The sequence below is a fragment of the Eutrigla gurnardus genome (assembly GCF_963514095.1).
Source record: "Eutrigla gurnardus genome assembly, chromosome: 3".
Taxonomy (NCBI): Eukaryota; Metazoa; Chordata; class Actinopteri; order Perciformes; family Triglidae; genus Eutrigla; species Eutrigla gurnardus.
Window position 1 is genome coordinate 17052598 of NC_139917.1, and position 19503 is coordinate 17072100.

Consider the following 19503-nt stretch of genomic DNA (forward strand, 5'->3'; position numbering starts at 1 on the left):
GGACCTTCCTTTTTATATTCCTTGAAATTGAATTTGTGAAATATTTGGTATTTGGCACAAAAGATTGGAATGAAGGTTGAAAGCTTGAATATCCTGTAATCAATTTGATTCAATAGACAAAACATTAACCCGAGTTTTAAGACACAGGAGATCCTGCATATTCACAGTCAAATAAATGCATTCTTAACTTTTAATTCATTTAATTTGCAGTTGATGTTCATGTCTGAAAAGAGTTCTTGTTACCAGTTAAAAAAAGGCGCACGACCAACCTTGCTGACAACTTGCAGAGCCTTTGAACTCGACATAAGTTACGTGTTTATACGTGTCATTTTTGGAGCTCGCCTTGGACACTACAGTGAGCAGTGCAACCGTTTTTCTTTTTTTCTTACCTTTATTCGTGTTAATAGTCATTGACAGAATGTGTTAAGAAATAAACAGTGTATGGGAACTATAAAGAAAATGTATAATATGTGTATTATTGTGGTGCCAAAAGGCGCAGGGAAAAATTTGGGGTGCACCTAAATGAAAAAGTAAGGAGCACCTGTTTGGAGCCCTGCTTAGCCAAGCTGTTCACAAACATTCTCAATTCTGAGATATTAATGAGCCAACATGCTAACTGGCGCTGCACTGCGGCCTTGTCCCTGCAGCACACGGCACAGAAACAAGATGCAGCGCGATAGTAAGAGCATCACTACTGGCTGACAAACATAGTATGACAAAAGAGAATCCAGCAGCACTTAGGGTTCCTGATGAATGTAATATATTTCTGTGACACCATCCAGAGGTGGGGGCATACTGCTGAAGAGCCTGGGGAGCCATGATTTGCTTGAGATAAAGTGACAAAGACAGCAGGAAGAGATGCGTGTACATTATGTACTTGACCACCTCTTTGACTAATCAATTATATTTATATGTCCTCATCCAGTTTGGGGATGTGATTTACGCTGTTTTTTCTTTTTTTTTTTTATAATTTCAGACCTTCCTGACATTCCAACAGGGTATGCAGTACATGGCATTATAGAGTGCTGCAGGGATGAGGTAATTGTTAGGCGAACTTGGAAGTTAGCATTGCACCGGATTCCTTGGAAAGAAAAACCAATAGGATTTTTGCATATCGCGAAAAAAAAAAGCTATGTGGCAAGCACGTTTATGATACTTGCATTTTTTTCCAGCAAGATAATCTTCACAAATGGATGCATGAATACAATCAGCGAAAGGAAAGAGCTAACATTAGGCTAGTGTGGTGCTTCAGTGTAATGACGTTTGGCAATTTCATTCAGTTCATTTAGCCACTTCAGAGCAACCGCCTTTTTTAAGACTAGCAAAATGCACAAGCAAGGTGTTGACTAGCGTCATAGAATTTTAATTGCATTAACCACAGACCTTACTTTAGGCACTCTATATGACAGTAGAAGCCAGAGCACCTTAAGAACCTGGGCTGAAGTGGTGGCTAACTTCCCTCAAACTTAGGCCAACATGCCTACCTCTGTCCTTTAGAATGAGTGGCAGATAGATTTGTTAATCTTTGACAAAGATATGTAAAACAGCACATTCATATTTGGAAGTGAGGCAAAATGAGTAGAGTATACTAATTACGAAGCATGAATGCTGAAAGTGGCTGGTAGTAGCATAGCTCACGGAGACAGCAATTTACTGCAGCTGCACATCTAAACGGAGTGAAAGTTGAGGAATGCACACCATCTAAAATACATTTCCAAATCAAATCAAGTGCATCAGTAATTAACATAAGATGAACAGGTCTCGTTCTTAATGGTACAAAACTCAGCCGATAAACAGGCACCCTCCCATCTGCTACTGTGGACGTCTTCATTGAGATTCAGGCAGAATCCAGCCTTTAATGAGGGCACTTGGCCTACGTATGTCCCTGAGTAAACACAGCCTTCCTGATCTGCCGTGCTAGCCTGCTGTCAGGCTGGCATTGGGCAGGCAGGTGCTCCATGTGGAGGAAGCTTGTTTAAGGCTGTAGGGACCATCCATCTTTCCCACCCAGGCTTCTTTCTAACCAGCAGCCACATGGATGCTCTCAGCGCAGCAGCATTCAGGTCTGGCCCTGCATTCATTTCTGAATGGGGATACACACACACTGCAACCTTGCCCCCAGGCCTCTTGGCTGGAGACCAAAAATGCAAAGCAATGTTTTGGTTAGGTAACATCACATAGTCAGGGGAGCCCCAACCACTGGAGGAGGGGCAGGGGAGACAGACATGGAGTACTACTCTACTCCTTTTGTTTATTACACCTTATTTTAAATGCTCTGCTTTCTCTAGCTGACTGAATGGCACACTGCTCTGTACTTTTTCCATCATATCCCCTGTAGCTCTTGTTGGAGTTGGTGGCTATGAATACCTGCATAACCAATCCCAGCAGCAGTCCCGACGGAGAATGTCTGTCGACTTGCCCTAGAGCCGAGGGTCTGCCCTGAGAGGGACAGATGCACCCGACCTTTCACTTGAGTTTTGGTATCATACTAGGATGAGCAACACAGCCCCTTAGAGCTGAGGGGGTAATCTATCCTCTGCTTTTCAACAATACTTTAAGGGCCCTTTGAATGGGTGAAAACATCTGAAGTAATAAAATCTGAAGCAGGTGCAAGGAAAATATCTAATGGAACGCTATTGAGTTATGGCTTTGTGGATTATTTTTTTGAGAATTGGGTCATTCCATGTGAAAACAGAGAATATCGGGGTACCATGTACATGTCACCTCTGAGATTTTGCTGAAAAGCTGTGAAAATATGCCTTATGTTACTAAACGAGGGAATCTGATGTTTCAGGTCAATATCTCAAACTGTTTGCCCGTGGCGGCCTTTTTGAATTTCAAGTGCCACAACCCAAACCCTTTTTGACACATTGGAATTTCGCATTTCATTGTTTGGCATTTTTGGAGGCCCATAACATCTGTTCTAATAGTGATAGAAGGCTGAAAATGTGTGTTAGTTCATTTTTCAGAATCAACCAATCAAATTAGTTATACAAGAACTTTAGGTTTAAGCACGTTACTCAAATCAGGCTTCAGTGACCCCTGCTCACATTGCTGGAACACTGGAACATGGCATCAGCTACGCCGCATGCAAACCACACCGGCTTTGTTAACATTCCAGGTAACAAGCCCCAGGTCCAGATCTCGCCACTTCCCTGGGCTGTGGACTTGACAGGCTGCTGGTTGACAGTAGCATTTGGGAACAGGAACCAGTGTTTTGACAATACTCAACAGCTTTTGACAGCTAATGTATTCAGAAAGGGGCAAAAAACAAAGAAAGGATCAGAATGCATAAGTATCAACATGATACGGATTGATCACGAAATGTCTGCCTCCATCATGTTTCTTAAAGATTGGCTCAGGAAGAGCAAAGAAAGTTTATGACCGAGTATAAGTTTAGTCAATGTAAACTGCAGCTACTGTGCATTGAAAAAGTCTTAACGCCCATTGAGATTTTGCCCTATTTGTAGTGTTCCAAAATTAAGATGAAAATATCTTGTGTGTTAAAGCATTTTTGGGGTGACTACAACATGAAATATGTCTACAGACACATTTGAAAACCTCAATAGAAGCCTTGAATGTACAAAGAAAAAGAGAGAGACATTTGTTACAGCCCTACTTTTACGTGAATATGGAAAATATTTGCTTATTTACACATCCAGCAGTTATGGAGCTACAATGGCATTAGTTTGTTGTCATGTATAGTGTAAGCATGTAAGTCCTTTTCTTTTTGATGTTTTTTGTTTCTATAACTCCTAACGGAAATATTTGGCTCTCTGTGGCTGTTATTTGGCATTGAGCGCCTAGTGTGAAGTGGGTTTTAAGCACTTTTTGATGAAAACAGCTGCCTATGAAATAGGCCTCGGGTGATTTGTTGACGTTGTAAGACACCATGCTTACAAAAATACGTCAATTTGCAATATGCTGGCGTCGCGTCACACCCGGTCAAAGCACTCATCTGTGGCTCATCTGCGGCTAAAAAAAACCTTGCTGATGATTCTCTAAAGTATGATACAGGGCTGTACAGTGTGACATATGTCGCACGTGCTACACTAAAACATGTCTGTGCTAAGAATTAATCTGCCCTGTAGCACGGGGTGCTATGGGCAGATTTAGCCATAAAAAAAAAAATCTTTCTGTGTAGAACGATGGTACTACGACCATAGACGTCGGAACTAGGGGTGCGGGGGGTGCGGCCGCACTGCCTCCCATCCGCCCCCCATCAGCCTCCCCGCGGCATCCGAGCGCTCGTTCTCAGCCTTGTGCAGGTTGAAAACCTGGCTGCGCAACACTAGGAAGCAGGGAGACTTACGCATTGCGCTAATCATAACTCTACACTATGTAAATTAATCACTGTTGTTAGCAGGTTCCATGAGCTGGACACCGACTCACGGAGCGGCTCCTGGGATCAACAGCTGAGTGGCGGCGGCGAAGAGGCAGAGGCTCCGCTTTTATGTCCGCGTCATAACGCTTTTGCTGCGTGTTTATAACAGTAGGTTTACTTCAAAAGGCGAGCGTCAGACACAGTCAGAGCGTTTATGAACAGTGTTTTACAGCTCCCTCTAAATGTCTCAAAGTAGGCTTTCAGGTAATTTCGCGGCATAACAGCGCCTTCCGGGTAAAAAAGACGTACGGCAAAATCTGGAATGAAAAATGGCACTGTTATTTCATCCCCGAATCCCATTCATAAACACAATATCTATTATCAGTTAACGAGTCGTTTTCCATTTCTTGTTTTCCGTTTTTAAAACGAATAACGGGATACAAGTCATTTTTCCGTTTTTCGTTCTTTTATTTTGAAGCGAAAAACGAGAAACGACTCGTTATCCGTTTTGCGATTGTTGACTTCAAAGCGAAAGTCGGATGGCCGCAACGTACACGGACCGTTTATCCACTTAATCATTGTGTGCGTCTCTCCCCTGACCCTCCCAACAAAAATCCCGCCCCCCCTCTCAGAAAATAGTTCCGACGTCCATGACTTTGACCCGCCCAAGGTTGGGTAAAAATGGCTGGCCACTTCCTAGAGGGCCAGGAGGCCATTTACAAAGCAGTGGCCAGTAGACAGTCTTTAGACTGGCAGTGTTTTAACGCCTGTTATGTAAAAATGAGTTAAAGTGTAATAAAGATGCTTCTTCTGCATTTTTAGGGTGTGCTACAACTCTCTGGTCCTGTGCTAAAAAACTGTAAGCCTCTGTAGCACTAGTGCTATGTGCCGAAAAAGTTAACGTACAGCCCTGTGATATTGTTAAGACAGAGACCCAACAATGTGGTGCTGTGTAAACTCTGAAAACTGGAAATGGCTTATTACAGCAGTACAACAGCTATGCACAAGCACTTCCCAAAATGCTGAGTGAAGAAAGCAGCAAGGGAAAGACAGCACATACTGTTAACTTCATGTCCCCACCAAAGAATGCTGTATTAGGACTATCAACACATGGAACCTAATTTTGTTAGTAGTAGTCAATTAAAATTGATTTTCTAAATGTTCATTACTTTCATAGTAGAGATGCATCGATATAGATACCCGTAGCCCTAAAACTACTCTGATACAACCACATCCGATGACAGCAACATGATGTTAACCTCTCATCAGTTGAGCCTAATAAGCTGCCCAGATGCAACAATAGCCTGATGCCCATACAGGTTGCATAATTCATAGCCAGCTGCAGTGTATGCGCCAAACAGGCCACCCCCAGTAAGTCTCCACCACATCAATGGGTTTAGCTGTTAAGTTGACAGCTGTGTGTCTGCCTGGCATACTGTGTTAGGGTTTCCGCCAGTGAATTGCAAGCCCAGCATAATGTAAGCGAGTGTCCGATCGAGAGAGAGCGAGTGTTTGTTTGACAGTTAGCATGTCGTCACCTGTAATGTTACAACTGTTAATATAGCAGAGCAGTGTGTAAAGTTTATTTGTTGGTGAATAAATGCTACTCCTCCTCAAAACCCCTAAGGAAACAAATATTGTTATTTTGAATATTTCTTTTAATTGTTTAATTTAAAGCATGGTTAATCGTTTCATTGTTAACATCGCGACTGCAAACTATACAAACGGAACACTTAAATCTAGGGCTGAAACGATTACTCAAGTTATTCGAGTAACTCGATTCTAGAAAAGGCTTGAGGCAAAAACTCTTCCTCGAAGCAGGGATCATTGCTCCACACGGACCGTTTTTGAGGAAGCCAGGGCTCCAGAGTGCGACCATTTAGGGCACACATGCAACCAAAAATCAGTGAAGTGCGTTGCGTCGTGTTTTTTTCCTCATAGCATACAGAGATGAATCGCCACAGTCTGAGCCAATCAGAGACCTAGGCCCGCCCCTACTCGGCCTTTGATTGGCTCAGACCCCAGTCTCTTCTTCACTCTAATGTTTGTTAAGTAAACAGGCGTAGTGACTTGAGTGTCAAAAATAAAGACAACTGTCGGTCCTTTTTCTGTACAGAAAGTTGCTGTGCCCGTAACACCTGTCTCCTGCCGTAAGATACCGGTCCTGTCTCACGGTTTCCCCTCCCGTAAGATACCGGTCCTGTCTCACGCGTCTCCGCCAAGAGGGTGTCGTGAACCGAGCGGTACGATCGGGTGTAGTTTTAAGAACTGGTCGTTTGATTCGGTCTTCGGTTTGCCGGGGGCGGGCCAATTGTTAAAAAAGCACCAGAAACACAACCGGTAGCGGGACAGGTGCGTTGTGGGCCGAGGAGCCCCCCTCCCCCCCGCAGCATCTCAGCGTCAGCCAGCCACAAACCAGAGCAGTGAGGAGTCAGAAATAATATTAACACCATCAAAGACGTGCATTTTAAGTTATTTTTAAACAATTTAGGTTATTTAGATTTCTTGTTTGTGTTGAGATTTAAATAAAAGAAAGAAACATTCATCTTTAGCTATTTTTACCCCTTTTTTCTAATATTTATTCCTGTTTATAATCATTGACCTAATGTGTTAAGAAATTAACAGTGTATATGAGAACTATATACAATGTTCATTTTTTATCCGATTACTCGCTTAATCGATTGGAATAATCGGTAGATTACTTGAATAAAAAGATTCGATAGCTAAAGCCCTACTTAAATCACACATCAGATCTTGGTAATCTTTACTAATGTTCATTGTATCCTTTGTTGTGAACAAAATTATGTAACAACAGTCAATGCAAACCAAACCCATTGAGGGTTGATGGATTCAAAATCACACCGAAAAGTGTGATCAAGTGAAAAGTGAAATCACAGGCAGATCCAACCGGCTTGAATTTCATCACAGCAACTCATAATATGAATCAGTAGTGTGTTTGGCTCCTGATGGGTTCGCGGATGGCGTCCTGGGGATCTCCTCCCAGACCTGGATCAGGGCATCAGTGAGCTCCTGAATAGTCTGTGGCTGTACATGGTGAAAATCTAACTTTATATCCTAAAAGTATTCTCTTTCTTCTCAGCCTCGCCAGGCTATACGCCTCGTGTACCTGCTTAATGACTAAGTTATAGTGCTGTATCACATTTGGTGGAATGAGTTAGGCCATTCCTTCTAGTAAAAATGTGAGGAGGTCTAGTCAAATGCAGATGCAATAGATTTCATGCTAATGCAATGCTTCAATTCAAGGCAGATTAGAATTACCTAAAAATGTACTGTTTTTCATATAACAAGGAATTTGTGGTGGCAAATGTCCAGCTTGAAAGTCAGCTTTTTTTTACGAGGCTAAATATATTACCAATTACCTCATCCTGCAAACAAAGACCCCCCCCCAAAAAACACAAGATGTTATGTGGGTGTGACACATCACTCTCCATCGCCTCTTGTCCGCTCCGCTGCTCCCCCTTCTTTTTCTTAAGTTGCCCGCAGTCAAAAGCATAAATGGTTCCATTAGCAGCTGCGTCATGAGCTTACTGAATGCCTGTTAGACTTTAAAAGGTGCCATTTCTACAGGGGAGATGATGTCATATGGAGTTGAACTAAGATCTCAGAGCGACAAGCATCCAATATTCAATGGTTAGGTTTGGCGACATCATAGATGACGTAGCATCTTAAAGACACAACACCTCGGCCTCTATGGGGAATTTCGAGAGTCACTAAGCCCCTGTTTCAACAATATTTAAGTATTAAACAGTTAAGTCTATTAAGTTACCATAAAGCTAGCGGCTAGAGCTAATAATAAAAGGAAACAGTGCAACGCCATCAGTTCTGCCCTTCTAGCAGGATAACACAATTATGTAGGTCAGAAAAGAGTTGTTTCTCTTAAAGTCCCAGATTGAAGCTGAGAAATGTCAACCAGCAACAAGAAACATTGGCAGCCTGCTCTACCAACTCTATTTCATCAGCAATGGAAATACGATGCCATGTCACCAGAAACACAAAATAAACTGTAGCTGAATACATTAGCATGGACCAGACCCTGTTTACACTGTGGATAAACTTGGTTCCAACAACTTATTCACCAACCGATTCCAAGGTTTAACCTTCCTTCACAGAATGATTTCATGTACACCAAAATCGTTGAGTTATACAACACAATAAAACAAACAATCAGAAAATCTGAACATATTTGTAATACACACACACACACACACAGTTATGTTACTGTGGGTTTTTTTTCTGCACTACGTCAGATAACTTTGGCGGGTGGCGGGGGCAACAGCTTCAGCGGGGGACCCAAACATCCCTTTCCCGGGCCACATCAGCTGACTTTGACTGGGGGATCCCGAGGCGTTCCCAGGCCAGTGTGGAGACATAATCTCTCCACCTAGTCCTGGGTCCTCCCCGTGGCCTCCTCCCAGCTGGTTGTGCCTGAAACACCTCCCCAGGGAGGCGCCCAGGGGGCATCCTTACCAGATGCCCGAACCACCTCAGCTGTCTCCTTTCAAAAGAGCAAAGGAGCAGTGGCAGATATGCGTTTCAATATTTTCAACAAAAATAAATGCTGTCTCCATTTGGAATAAGCCATCACAATGCCAAGACATCTTCATGAAAAACCTATACTCACTACCAATGGATTTCTTCTGCCAACAGAGGGGCATGGGAGGCCCAGAGTTACACGTGATCTGAATAGATAGACAGGCGGCGCATGTTTCCTCTCTGCCACTGTAAAAAGGAACCTCCCCAAAAGGCCCACGAAACAAAGGAACACACACTCTGAAAGGACACATATATATGCTTTACTACAAATCTAATTATGCAAATGCCGTCCATAAAAAGTATATCCATTACGCCCCAAAATGAGATGGAACTCAAACCAGGCCCTACGGCAAAAGGCAAAGGCCAGATGTCAGGGAAGAGGGGTGCTGCTCAAAAAGTTTCAGGCATCACAGTCATCAAAGACAAAGCAAACTCTTTATCCACAGTAACTTACAGCCATGTTGCTGTGCTGTCCCATGGGGTCCATTAGGTCCCCCATTGTTACTGGCCAAAACTATAAAGAGCAGGCAGGCCAGGTTTAATGATTGATCACTGCAGCCATGTGGTACTCCGCCATGTGTGATGTGCATTGTAATTCATCGTCGTCTTGTCAGCTGCTTTTGTTGAAAGGCTGTGCAACTTATTATTATTGCAGACCAAACAAAATCAAACTCGATTAAGAACATGTGCCATTTGAAAGGGCCGATGCTCTCAATTAAATGGTTGCCTCGGTACAAATACAACAACATCCCTACAACTTCATGTACATATTAGTGGTGGGACAATATAATATCGAAATATTGTGCTGCGCTATGTTATCGATACACTGGTGCCAAATATCGACATTTAAAAAATAAATAAAACATTCAATAAATGTTTTTTAAATTAAAAATGCAGGCGCTATTTACTGATTCCATGCATTAAGCCTGTTCCCATTCTGCATCAACAGAGTCACTACTTAATGACTGCATTTGGCCTTTTGCCAGTTTAAGACTATATTGGAATGATGGCACATGTACCCCTGTCTAGTCAGTGTGTGTTAAAGAGGGACTAACCTAAGACTATGCAGTTTGTTTCACAAGTTCTGTGAAACGGACACCACAATTCCGTGAATAAACACAGGATACGATAAATTCCTGCTTTTGCCTTTTAATTGGTATTTTTTCTCCTTCAGATACACAGATAGCGTGAAGCATATCGTAGATAATTTCTTGCAATATATCGTGTATCGCAGAATTTACAGTATTATGTTTGATTTTCTGTTTTTTGTAACTTTGTCTATGTTAAGCTGGAACACTGAGCTTTGAGGGGGTAAAACTTAAGTGGCTGCTCTCTCTGGGATTTCAATTCATTATAATTTTAAAAACATTGATTAATGAAGGTGTAACAGATTGTTGTAATATGGGTAATTTGTGCCTTAATTTTGCTAGGCTAGTGAGTTTCTACCCACCAGTCCTTTACCCTTGACTACTATAATTAAATTAGTCCCAGCAGTGTGTAGTAAACCCAGTTTAACCTACAGGAGTTGCCTGCTGGCTAATGTTAAATGTTTTGCTACCACTGAGGAAATAAATTCTGAACAACCTCTTTACCACAGAAATGGATCAGTCATCTGTCAAGCGTCCAATAAACATAAGAGTCACAGAATGAATCAGAAAATTACACGCCTGGAGATACTTGAAAAAAATATATATATATTTTCTGGTCGAAAACACACCACTTCAAGAATGTGGCACGCAAATGTGTGACTAAATCCCCTTTTACACAGCCTTTTGGTTGTGGAATTATTACTCCTTTTTCCCCACAAGGTTGTTAGTGTAAAAGGTACAGAGACGGAATGGGGTGTCAGAGTTGTTCCAGCAATGAAGATTGTCATAGATAAATGCCAGAGGCAAAACGAGTCGAGACGACCTCATTGTGAATGGGGAGAGCTGGGAAGCCGGGATGGGAGTTGACGTTTTCAAAACGTTTTGAAGACGTTTTATGTTCACGACCCGCCACTGGGGGATTTAAAAGCTCAGAACTTTGATCCGAAGATAGAAAAACAGCAGTTGCTCGTGCAAGGCTGCCATTGTAAGCATCATCATGTTGTCAATGATGAACAGCAACTTCGCTTGCACTTCAAGAGTGGTGGCAATGTGCACAGCTAGTAAAGGAAACTCAACTCTCAGTTCAACTTCCATTGTTGTTTTGGTGTGCTGGGTAATCGTAGTTGTGATGCTTATTTAATAGGTCCCGCTACTGCCAACGCCGTTGTGTTACACGCCACGCTCTCTCTGGTTTCACAATATCGGGATGCTTGTGTAAAAGGAGACAAAGTTGGGGCGTTATGCAACAAACTAAAGTTCATTATAAACGGTGTGATTGGGGCATTTTGAGAGGTCAGTTTAAAATGTTTACTACACCAGTAACCTCCTTTTGTTATTTTTTTTTCATTTAGTCTGTGTTTAATTAAAATGGTAAAATACATGTTATCGGTATTCAATACAGTATGACAACAAACCTCGAGTGTTTTTTCTTCTTCTTCAAAGTCCATTTATGAAGAAACAGGTGTTCCAATTAATTTATAATCAGGGTCATCTTATTTTTTGGTACCGGCAGCAATTCATAACTCCATATCTTTGAAGCCTTTCAGACTCATATAAAATGTTGCATTTTATGCACAAATTGAATTATATAAATAAAGTACATTATAATTAAGTTGAGCACCTTGCATAAAGTGTAAGACAATCAGCAAGAACTCCAGCAAATGAAATATCTACTTTACAATCACAGGTGGTCCAGTAACACAGAGATAGGTCTGTGGGTTCACATGCCTGCTTAGGGGTGCTGTGGCCATGGAGATGACTGCATGTTTGTCTCTGCTAATTCATGTTTTCGTACTAGGTTGCTGAGATGAGCCCCGGTATCAAAACGGGGTTGTCAGTCACCTCTTTTCTTCTTTAGCCAACAACTGAACGCAATTAATGAAATTAGATAAACGTATCTACTTTTTTAAAAAAAAGGGATTAGCTATATCAGACATAGGATTCAGACAAATAGTATGCCATGAATTAATGTGGCATGTGATCGCAGAATGATGTTGCATTTGTTGAGTATGTTAGAGAAACGGGGTGTATGATAATACTGTATCTCCATAATGCCATCAGATCTATGATGACATTTCTAACTAACATTGCAACTACCTGCACAAAGTGGTTAACTGATGTGTGGGAACGGAGTTGCAAGGCATTTACCTTTACAATCTTCAACCGGGTTCAACTGTTTTACACAAGCGTTTGCTTTGACAGTGAGGTCATTTAAGAAACTTGTGTTTGTATTCCTGCTAAATCGTATTCAGTTATATCTCATGGAGGATGTTTTGCATGAGTTATAAAACTGTATTAGACTGTATAAGCACACGGCATGTGTACCTAATAAACTGGCGTTCGAGTTTACAGGGCAGGTCCTTGCAGTTTACACGCTCACCACAGACTCAAACCACAACATTGCAGTAAAAGCACAGCAAGTAACAATTACCAACGAGCAGGTTCGCTTTAACTGTATAGTGCGGTGCATCGATGATCGATACATTTGAGACACGAGGTCAAACTGCAGCGGCTTGTAGATCTCCCAACATATGAGTGTTTACATGTGCAGACAGCGTTGAGGCCTTTAACGTTACCTGGTCCATCAGACGCTGACAGGGCAGGTGAATTCAGCTTCGGCCGCTTAGAGTTGGGAGGTCCGACGTCCAGTAGGTTTTCAGCCATAGTTGTCCTCTTGTCCGGTTGGTCGCTTACGGTGTTAATTCTGATTATTTTATGACAGGGAAGTTCTTTTGTCAACCCGAACCTTCCCGGTTAACACATTAGCAAGCTGGCAGCCTGCTAACGTTAGCTAACTGGCTAATAGCTAATTGCCCGCTACCAGCTAAATTAACTGTTAGCGTTAGCTGCTCCTTGCTGTGAGTCTTTCAAAAGAGATGCAATAGCGCCCCGCTTCGCCACCGCCATTCACCCCATGATAATCCAACACCCAACACCCACATTATTATCGTTAAATACCCCAAAATAAAATATGCCCCATGTAAAAATCGAAATTCAAAATGACAATCTAGTAAAGGCAGGTAGACCGCTGCATTCCGGAGAAAAAGTCGTAATTTTCTAGATGTCTGAAGTGCCCATTTTGCGTGACGTCAAATTTCTTCATGCAAAAATCGCGCGAAGCTCCACAAAATGCACAATTGCACAAAAATGCCGTTTTTTGCAAATTGCCTCGAAAGTCACGATCTGCTCTCCGGTTGTCCACGGTAAACAATACTGCTCCCGGACGGCGACAGGGGCTGAATCGCCGCACTCTGAAGGGGAAATCAGATATACGGAGCTTTTTTGCCCGACGACCACCGATCCAATTCCCGTTTTTTCGCACAAAATGTCTCCGAGGCGGTGTTAAGATTTCGTTTTCTGGGAAAGGACGTTGTCATATCGCGGTAAGGATGCTCGATTTTCTACGTAAAAACCAGTGTTGGACCGAAATCCTAATTCCGAGCCACGACAAGATGGCGGCTGTTGATTCCTTCGATACAAAAAAGTTTTTTTTTCTTTTCCAGATCGTCTGTGGAGGGGGAGGGGCCGCGCATCACGCCCTACGTGACGCACCGCTCCTGTTAACCGCAGGAGGCGCTGTAGCACCGCCGGAGATGCATACAAGTAGTAGGCCTAAACGAGTCAGTTCATTAATTTGTAAGTAGATAGTCATCACGATTCAAATATTGAATTTAATATTAAATACAATATATAAACAAAAAAATATAGTCACATTGCGTTTAGTTCTGTAGAATTTTACGACCAAAATTCCTGTCAATTATATCATCATCATCATTATATTAAATTCAATAAAGTTGTGTGTAGTTTACATTAAGGTAATTTACATTGGAGTGTAGTGATGGTAGTAAGGCCTTATTAATTGAATCATAGGTAAACATTTTACAGGATATGACTTTTTTTTTGTTAAATCACAATGTGATTTTCTGCATCACAAAAGTAAAGCAAATCTTTGAGCTTTCGTTTGCTGATTTCCTTTTTGATTACATTTTTCTTATCTCTTTTGTTGAACTTTTCCTACTTCCTTTGTAGTATTTAGATGTCTACTCTATGTCTTTCGCTGCTAAAAGTGAACAACTACGTATGTCAAACTCAAATCATTAACATATATAGGTTCTGGTGTTGAGACTATCTGGATGCTTTCCTTAAACTTGCCCTACCTACAATGTGACTGTAGCCCGACTGCCCACATCTCCAATTTATTCAACAATTTAAAAACAAAGCAAAACGGCAATTCAGTCTAATTATCAGGCTAATGTAAACCATATAATTGCAAATATGGTTTGAGATGAGGTCATCTCCACATTACACTTCACAGTGCACTCAGCTGTTTTCTGCTCAGAGATTTATTTCTCTCACACTGAAAAGAAAGGAATAAAATTATAACACTCACACTTACTCAAACAGACACACATTGGATCAATTTGATAATATGTGTTGCTTTTTCATTGTTTTCTGGCAAAATCTGACACATGCACATGTATAAAAAAAAATCATATGTGACATAAAATAACTGCATATATACAAACACTGAGTGCTTTGTGCAAATGTTTAGATTACGATCATGTGTTGATAAATGATACATGGGTAATGTGCAGAAAACATACAAAATACATCTTGTTCATGAACATAAACAAATACACAAATATTTCCAATCAAACAGCTGTGTCTGATTTTTGTCCCAGTGTAATTAAAAACACATACGGGTTGAATTTATAATGAAAAGATGTGGAGCTGTCACCATTAAAATGAGTGATTGGGTGAGGCTATTTGCCGTGATTATTTTAACAAGTGCTAAAAAAAAAAAAAAACACTCTCCCTTATTTTTCTGTCACAAAGCAGAATCACCCTTCTTTTCTCAATAAACTTGGCTGTTTTCTTGATTGCATTTTAAACTGGAACGCTGGCCCTCTTAGTATACTTCTTTCCCTCTGCCAAAACTTAAACAAATGTTGTCATACACACATCAATACACTGTCAGAGAAGGATGAAATCCAAGTAACTTTAAATGAGCAAAGCTCAGAGAAAGCTCAGTGTTCAACATAACTGTAGAAAGAATGATATTGAAATGAAATACAAAAATGATAGTATGGTGCAGAATCAAACTGAAAATGTACTGTGTCTGGCAAAAAAAGAAAACTGCTCATTCGTTCCCATGCACATAAGATCACACACACACACACACTTCTCCCCCCACTGTATCACAGATAACAGAGCCAGCAGTGTTCACTTGAATATTTTATTTATACGTGTGTACAGATGTGCGCTACTGGAGAGGTGGTGTGCCCATCAACATGTGGAGCCCCACATCTGAAATCTACAATGACTAATTTCTGTCACTGCTGTGCATGCTGGAGCTACAGCGACGTGGCCTGAAATCACCAAGGATTATCTAACAATGTAAGGCAGAAGGGTAAATGGGAAAATGTAGGGGGGAAAAAAACAACTTTCCTTCAAAACTGACTTCTGTTTTCAGAACCATGTAGTTTATTAGGTTCGGCAAACTTCAGCGTGTTGAGAATACGCATAACCAGAGATGTGCCTGTTAATAAAATGACAATAGTTTCAAAGCAACAAAAGAGATTTCTGCCAAAAAGCAGATCTTGTGTAGCAATTTCGGCGTTTTAATCTATTGTCACATCTTCACGAGAAACCTCTTAGGATTTTCAGGGCATTTATGCTACTAAGGTTATCATGATTATTTGATACAAATAATCAGACAGGCTGAATAACCATATTCCTAATTCAAAAGGCACAGTTTGTGTATGCTTGGAGTGCCCAATGGTAGAGGTAAACAAATATGTGTTTTCTGTTATAGATGTAGACGGCTACATAAATAGAGGATGGATCCTCCACTTTCATGTCATCTCTGTATCTTTATCTGCGGCCATAGATTCTCAAGGCAAGAAACTTTAGCCGAATCATCAATTCACAGATTTCAAAGTTCGGGGCTTTCCTTTCTCCATTTTAGTGTGAGTCATTCCTCTACGGATAAGGCAGCAAATAACAGGTAAACAGTGGCCATGTAGTTGCTTTTTGCATCACATTACAATGCTCATCTCTGTTATTGATTGGTGTAGAAATTAAATCACGTTCTCACAGACATAAAGTACAGGGGGGGAAACAAGTGCTTTAAGGAGGAAAAGACAAAAGCATGAAGTAGGTAAAGAGCAAAGAGAACTTCAAAGGTGCCAGCTATTCGATGAGAACACCACGACCACACTCTTCCAGGCAACTGGTTAATGACAGAACGATAAAACTGAAAACAGCAAAAAATAAAAAAAGATGGAATTTGTAAAAAAAAAAAAAAAAAAAAAATGCAGAAAAACCTGCACAACAAGCATAATTTCCTCAAACATACAATCATAACCTATCCTCATTGTGTAAAAAAAAAAAAAAAAACTTTCTGAAAACCAAAATACTCAAGAAAAATACAGTCATACTTTTTAGGCACCACAAACCAATCAGCTAGTTTAGGTTGCACTGCACCTATAGATCACTCAATTAAAGTGGCACAATTTAAGTATATTGATACAGTAGAGGGCCCTCTCCGTATAAAGGCTGTGACAGGATGAAGTTAAGAGTCCCACTCCTTCAACAGCAAATCACACAGCTAAAGGCAGACAATACTTAACTACTGACTACATCTACAACAGACTGACCGACGTCTGCTTTTTCTTCTGGCGGTGAAGGCAACGAATGGAACTAAATCTGAGTGTGAGGTTTTAAACACAGGACTGAAGAAACTATAGTTGATCCGTGCTTTCATACGTTAACCAATGGCAATGTGGACCACTATCGAGAACTACACATTGATTGTTCCTCACAGTTCGAAATCAAGTGATACTCCACTCAAGATCTTTTGAGCATCAAACCTGGAGAAGCCTGTTGCATTTTTCTTATGGTTCACGAATTACACAAAAGGACCAAAACCAACAATTAAGTAATCTTCCTAATAAGAATTGTCTGTGTCATCAAAGTCTGATATATCTTATTCTTTTGTGCCTTTGAGTTCCATCGTTCCAAAAACGAATGAAACACATGGATGAGCCACATCGCTCACTGGGTGACATGTTCCTTCCTTACAACGAACACAGCCTCTGTAATACGTCATCCTGCTGCTGTTAATACTCACTAGCACACTACATCAGCCACATGATGCAGTCCCCGATAAATGGCTTACTTGCTCCTTGTTGTTTGAGAAACATTTGCTGAAAACTAGTGCCGCAGAGCACCGTGCTGGCCTGGGGGGTTATGGTGCGACCACGAGCCCTCAATCCCCCGTTTCGTACATGGCCTGGGACCTGTGCCATTCCCCATCTCGCTCTCCTCTGCTCTCCTGTCATTACTCGACTGTGTGCTATAATGAAGAAAAGGCATAAAATACCCCCCAAAGATTTAAAAAACTAAATTCTACAGTACTCAGTTGTTGGTGTTGTGTTTCATACTCAAAAGACAAATCTTGGGTGGAGTATCACTTTATGTATATATATATATTTAAAGTGCCTTCCTGCTTTGTGATGACTTTTTAAAAAACACATTTTACTCCAAATCTATATTCCCTTATCTGATTTGATTTTGTGCTTTTGATTGTACTTGTTGTGAAAGACAATTAACGCTGTTTTTGCGTCCATGAAAGCTATTTCATGGTAATAACTACCAAATACAAGTGGTCGAGAAAACACTGTGCAAGACCTGTGCTTAAAATGTGCATTTAGCTGCTACACAAACTAAAATCTATGCAGTCTGCTTTGTAGCACGTCTCCTTTCACAGAGACTCAAGCACAAATGAATACTGTATTAAGCCCTCAAGTCAAAGCAGAATACATAAATTAACACTGCTTCATGTGATTCCCTCATTCTTCCCATAGTTCCCTGCTCAGCCCGTCATGCTGCACTGGCACTGATATATAATCTAAAATAATTTTCCTTTAAGTAAGGTCAAGACTTTGATCAAGTTAAAACAAATGATATGGCACAACAATAATGATTTTTTTTTTAAAGAAATACTTGCATTGAAAATAAAAGCATGGAGTAAGAAACCACAGCATGTTCCGTAGTCTTAAGATTTGAAAAACTTTGTTCAGTATTCATATTTGTTCATTCACTGTTCTAGTCCTGAAGGCACTTAATAACAAAAATGAATAAGAAAAACCAAGAACGACAACAAAACTCACTTTTCTCTGAAACCCTTTCAGCCTTCTCCCCTATACACGGCTGTGCTCAACACGAGTCTAACCCGTCCCAGCACTCAGGCAACATTACCATCAAAAACACGAGTGGCCGTTATTATAGCCACTGTAGCCACTGGTTGTGTCACCCTCTTATCATGTATGCCGAAAGGAAGGGACATCCTGGCTGCACCTGATATCAGTCCTGGAGAGTCAGACAGCGGAGGACAGAGGAGGGATCAGAGGCGAGCATAAAACTCCTCGTTGAGTTTTGTCAGCTCGTTTGCCTCCGCCTCTTCATCCTCCTCCTCTTGAAGTGCGAGAGGAGCAGGCAGCACCTGGGAGGGCCCTTGTGCAGCAGTAGGCTGTGGGCCAAGTTCAGAGTGGGGAGGGAGGTGAAGGTCTGTGGTGGGGGACTGCTCAGGCAGGTGTGGAGGGTCCCTATACCCCTCCTCCCTCACCTCTGTGGACTTATCTTGGACAGGTTCAGGCCCTGCCTTCAAAGGCCTCACAGCAATTTGTGGTTGAGGGGGGAGTGTGGACAAAGAGGGAGGAAGAGCTGCTGTTGTCTGGGCAACGGGTCCTGAAGTCTTATTGACTGCTGATGCCATCAACGAGGGTGCGACGCTGGCACCCGGCTCCGTTCGGTCTTGGTTTATACTCTCCCCACTTTTGGGGTACAGAAATGTCCTCATTTGACCTTTGCCCTTCACATTCACTGTACCTCTATAGTCAAACTCTAAGCCCATGGCACTGAGCACAGCATGGCTCCCCTCGCTCACCTGCACCCGACACTCCACCCCGGTGGAGTCCATGCGGCTGGCAATGTTAACCGTGTCTCCCCAAATGTCATAGAGCAGCTTAGTGGTGCCGATCACCCCCGCCGTCAGAGGCCCGTGGTTAAACCCAATACGGAGCTTGAAACCAAAACCCAGCATGTTCTTATTGAAGTCGTCCAGGACGCCCATCATCTCCAGGGCGAAGTTGAAAAGTGCCCTCAGGTGAGCGTGTAGAGAGTCGTCATCATTCTCAGCCAGTTGCCGGACATTCAGCCCGGACGCCGCCATGTAGGTGGCGCCGATGGTCTTAATCTTTTCCACGCTTTTGAATTCGGGTTTGCGAAGAAGCTCGTCAAAGTCTCCAATTAGCTCATTGAGAACGCGGTAGCACTCTTTGCCGCCCTCGTAGCTCTCTTCGTAGAACTCACTGAAGTTTACGATGCTGGCAAAGATCACGCCCACACTGTCGTGATTTTTGGAGTAGCTCTGGGTCACCTGAGGAAACAATGAAATGTGTTGAAATACTTTGACCACTGAATGTGCTTGTATTTATGATGATAGTGATGATACAATGGTTAAAATACACCAAA

The 19503-nt window shown here is 41.7% G+C and overlaps 2 protein-coding genes across 5 annotated transcripts in view; both read right to left on the minus strand.

Annotated features, from left to right (window-relative positions):
• Positions 1 to 13432, minus strand: part of crebbpa (CREB binding lysine acetyltransferase a) — a 47255-nt gene extending 33823 nt beyond the window's left edge. For all 3 annotated transcript variants that reach the window (XM_084005009.1, XM_084005010.1, XM_084005008.1), the window contains exon 1: positions 12543 to 13432. In XM_084005009.1, the coding sequence (XP_083861135.1) occupies positions 12543 to 12630 (88 nt within the window). In that variant the 5' untranslated portion in view covers positions 12631 to 13432. The remainder of the gene's footprint in view (positions 1 to 12542) is intronic.
• A 305-nt stretch (positions 13433 to 13737) lies between these two features.
• Positions 13738 to 19503, minus strand: part of LOC311010499 (adenylate cyclase 9) — a 36294-nt gene continuing 30528 nt past the window's right edge. For both annotated transcript variants that reach the window (XM_084005012.1, XM_084005011.1), the window contains one exon: positions 13738 to 19408. In XM_084005012.1, coding sequence (XP_083861138.1) covers positions 18374 to 19408 — 1035 coding nt within the window. In that variant the 3' untranslated portion in view covers positions 13738 to 18373. The remainder of the gene's footprint in view (positions 19409 to 19503) is intronic.